Below are 3,963 nucleotides of genomic sequence, written 5' to 3' on the forward strand. Positions count from 1 at the left end.
GGGGGGGGGGGAGATGATCAAGGTTAAACATGTGCACTTACACGTCGTCGAGGAGGAGCTCGGTGTAGGCGAGCGGGAACCAGCCGCTCGTCTGCGTCCGCAGGTTCTCCCCGAACTGCCAGCCCTTGTTGCGCTCGCCCATGAGCGCGAGGATGTCGCCCTCCAGGAAGCTGAGCTGGTTCTCGCCGCTGCTGAGGTAGGCGTAGAGCGCGCGCGCCAGCGGCGACCCCCAGCCCCTGCCCGCCGAGGACACGGCCAGCGACTGCGGCCGCACGGGGCTCGCCGAGTCTGCGAGAGAAAAGTACCGATTAGCTCACTTAGTTCAGAGTGCAGACAAATGGGTAAGGTCGCAGGTGCAGACTCGCCAGGACCTCCCCTCAAAAAGGGGATCAATCCCCTTTAAGTAGGCCGAATCCCTGATCGGGTGCTGACCTCCGTTGATGGGCGAGTGCGCCCGCGAGGACAGGTTGAGGTCGGAGCGCGCCCTGCTGAGGGTGCCGCTGTCGGTGCCGCGGTGCTGGTCCTCGGGCGCGTCGCTCAGGCAGCGGATGTCGAGCGCGGACGCGTCCATGGAGCGCGTCTTGCGCAGCGCCGACGCCATGGAGCCGTCCTCGCGTCGGCAGTACGAGTCGTCGTCGGCCCACATGCTCTGCGGCTGCATGAGGCACAGAGAGAGCAGATGAGAAACCTCGCTCACTCACCGCAGGACCTACAACCGCGACTCTGAGCGAGTAACTTTGGCATTCCCCGCACGACAAAACAACTCGCCGATCACACCTGCTGCTTTGTCGATTTGCAGACAAAGTTTGATTATTTCTCATGCTATTTTGATTAAAACAACTGAGCACCAATGTAAATGTAAAAGAATAAATTAACATTTTTGCGCTAATTAAACCGATCAAATATTTTGATAAGATCTTGTCCAGTGGCATCAGCTGCCCGTCTGCGCCGCTTTTAAGTTTCTCATACCGCCGCGGAGCGACCGCGCTCTCGCTCACCGGTGTCTGTGGTTGTGAGTTGATAAACCGAAATGATTGTGAAAATGCTGTTTTTCCAACAAAAGGAGTTCATTTAACAACAGTTAAATTTTGTATCTAGCAGGAGAACATCGAGTTTCATTGTGAAGGTATGTATTTTGCGAGTTTGAACGTTTTCAAATTTGAGGTGCTGGATAGGGTTATGGCACCACACAAGTTTTAAATCAAGTGTTATTCATCTATGGGCAGAGAATGCGTTAAACTCTGTGCAGGAATAACAAATAAAATGATTATATTTTGCTACACAGGACTAAAGCATGTGCGTGCCCTGAGAATTTACCCCCTCGGAAACCACTGTGAATGGTAAGGTGTAAACACGTCTGGACCTGCTACGCTACCACCGAACCACCTTAACTTTTATGTCTGTCGTTATAACCATGTAGTTACCAGAAATCGTTAAAATTTGTTTCCAAAGCGATTAAGGCAGAGGTTACGTGATCCGCATATGTTTCGTCTTGCCCCCCCCCCCCCAAAAAAAAAGAAAAGTAATTTGAAAACTCTCTCATTGATTGTGATGGGATGGGTGTCCGGTCACTGCAGAGTTTGATAGTCAGGCACATGTCCTCTCAGACGAATTTTCCGTAATGTTCGCTTACCCCGATCCGCGAGGAGAACATCCTCTGGACCTCCTCGGGCAGCGACTCTCGGGCGCGCGCCACGCGCTGCCAGTCGGGCAGCCGCTGCTGGAAGAGCGCCGAGCCGCACGTGTGCAGCGACAAGAAGTGCTTGGCCAGCGAGCACTGCCGCTCCAGCACGAAGCCGTAGCGCCGCCGCTCCTGCGTCAGCGCCTGCGGAACAAACGCGGACGAGGCCGTGTTTCAGAACGAGGCTTGGGTCCCACCACCGATCAGGAGGGAGCGTTTGTCGGGCGGGCGATTGCGCGATGCTACTCACCGTCCTCAGGCTCTGCTCCCGGAAGGCGTCCAACTTTGACTGTTCCTCCTCTAGCCGCTGGAGTGTCTGAAAACAATGGGATAATTGACATGTAATTAAAACAATTTTTCCTTAAAATGTTGTTGCAGGCCTGTAGTTGCAGTGCCACCCACCTTGAGGTCCTTGTCGTTGGGGGTGGTCTTGTTCTTCTTGCGCTGCTTGCGGCTCAGGGCGGCCGCCTTGCTGTGCGACTCGGACCGCTGCTTGTGCTGCGCGTTGAACTTTTTCTGCTCCATCTGGAACACGTAACGCAACGCGCGCGCACGCACGGTCATATGTGTGCCCGTGCCCGGCCCGATGACTCCCCTGGGGGCCCCCTGCCTCTGCCTGCGACAGAGCTGCGCTGGGCCGTGATGAAGACCCGGTACGTGCTGCGCTCGCACGCACGGCCACCTGGCGCCCCCTCAGACACCCGCAGCGGCCCTTTGTGACGCCCCCAATAACAACAAGATCCCCCGCCTCCTCCCTCCTGTGCCCGTCGAACTAATCAAACGCCCGTCGCTATCGCCCTCGCCCAGGTCGTCGTCGTCGTTGATATTCCTGTGGCCGATGGAGACGAGACGCCCTTCAGTGATGGACGGACAGACCGACACCGGGCCGACGGTCGGGCGGACTGGGGAGCAGAAATGACAGGAAGACCTACACCCCCAGCAGCGGCAGCAGCAGGCTCGGGTGAGTGTCCTTTGTGTCCCTGTCTACCAGCAGGGTTGGTCGCCCCCTATGTCCCATGAGCCACCGGGCTCTGCCTGCTAAAGCCCCGATGATTACTCCCCCATGCTAAAAAAAATATGTTACTTACTATTTCATTTCGTGTTTAGCGCTCATTGATTCTTACGACGCGCTTGTGAAAGAAAAAATGTATCCCCACCCCTCCCCCTTCCCCCCTGAAAATTAACCGACTGTCGTTGGCTCGCACCAGAGGCCAATATCGGGACGCCCATCACGACAACGGTCACGGGGTTGGCGAGGGAAGAGGGGTGACGGGGGAGGTGGTGGACAAGCCGGCTGGTCGTCAGCTGCACCTGTCGCAGCCACCCTCACCCCGTCCCGTGCCCCCCTAGCCACCGCCGCCACACCCCGAGCACCCCCTCCCCCCTCTGGGGCGTTCGATAGGCCACCCCGCCAGTGCGACGAGCGCGCTTTGGAGAATCTCCCCTCGAGTACCCTGGCGCGGAACCCAAACCTCCCCCTGACCTTCTCCACCACCTCCCTCCTGAGCAACTACCTTCTGCCCCCCCCCCCTAACACTTCTCCTCCACGCACTTCGACGCCGACCTGTTTACGACAAAGCGCCCCAACTAACTTCCAGACAAACGTACTCAACTCACAAAGCGGGCACCCCCCCCCCCCTCCGGCCCCACCCCTCGCAGCTCAGCAGCAGCAAGCGTTCAGCCCCATTAACTGCATCCTGGAGTCTTTCAAAGTCGGTCGTCTCCAGGAGCACCAGGACCCGCGGCGCGCCTCCAGGCCGCTCCAGGCAGGAGTTTTCCCTCCTTTCCGCGATGATGCAGTCGTGTAGCGCAGGCTTCTCTAACGTGTTGCTTTGTTCTCTCTGTCCCCCTTTCCTCCAGCGAGATGCTGCGCACAGAGCGCTCTATGCTTTCTGGAGCTGCTCGACTCACCTGCACCACCTTCGTGTCCTTCTCCAGGTTGGTCTCCAGGGGGACGAGGAGGTCGACGTAGAAAGCCTTGAGCTGCAACAAGAGAAAGACACCGGTACGGCTTTTGAGGAGAAGCATCACGCGTATGGCCACAGGTAGGTCGGCAACGAGACTAGATTCTGTGTATGTTTGTGTGTGGGGAGGGGGCAGACGCTGGTCCGTCCGCCCCGCCCAATCCATGCCAGTGCACTCCGCACTGTGCTCACTCCGTATTGTATTTGCCTGTAGTGCCTTGGCCCCCCGCCCATGGCTCTACCCGCTGTACGTTGTGTACACAGGATTGCCGTTGCGGTGGGTCCCTTTGAACTCCCCTACCCCACCCCACCCCAGCC

The 3,963-nt window shown here is 57.8% G+C and overlaps 1 protein-coding gene across 1 annotated transcript; it reads right to left on the bottom strand.

Annotated features, from left to right (window-relative positions):
• Positions 1-37: 37 nt before the first annotated feature.
• Positions 38-3,664, bottom strand: LOC113205569 (brain-specific angiogenesis inhibitor 1-associated protein 2; the record flags this gene model as incomplete). Its single annotated transcript, XM_052273840.1, is given in 6 exon segments — positions 38-288; positions 433-655; positions 1,634-1,825; positions 1,932-1,997; positions 2,084-2,206; positions 3,593-3,664. Coding segments are annotated over 6 exon segments (927 nt in total), but the record flags the coding sequence as incomplete, so codon positions are not given.
• Positions 3,665-3,963: the final 299 nt, after the last annotated feature.

Source organism: Frankliniella occidentalis, unplaced genomic scaffold (genome assembly GCF_000697945.3).
Source record: "Frankliniella occidentalis isolate FOCC.00 unplaced genomic scaffold, Focc_3.1 Scaffold306, whole genome shotgun sequence".
Lineage (NCBI taxonomy): Eukaryota > Metazoa > Arthropoda > Insecta > Thysanoptera > Thripidae > Frankliniella > Frankliniella occidentalis.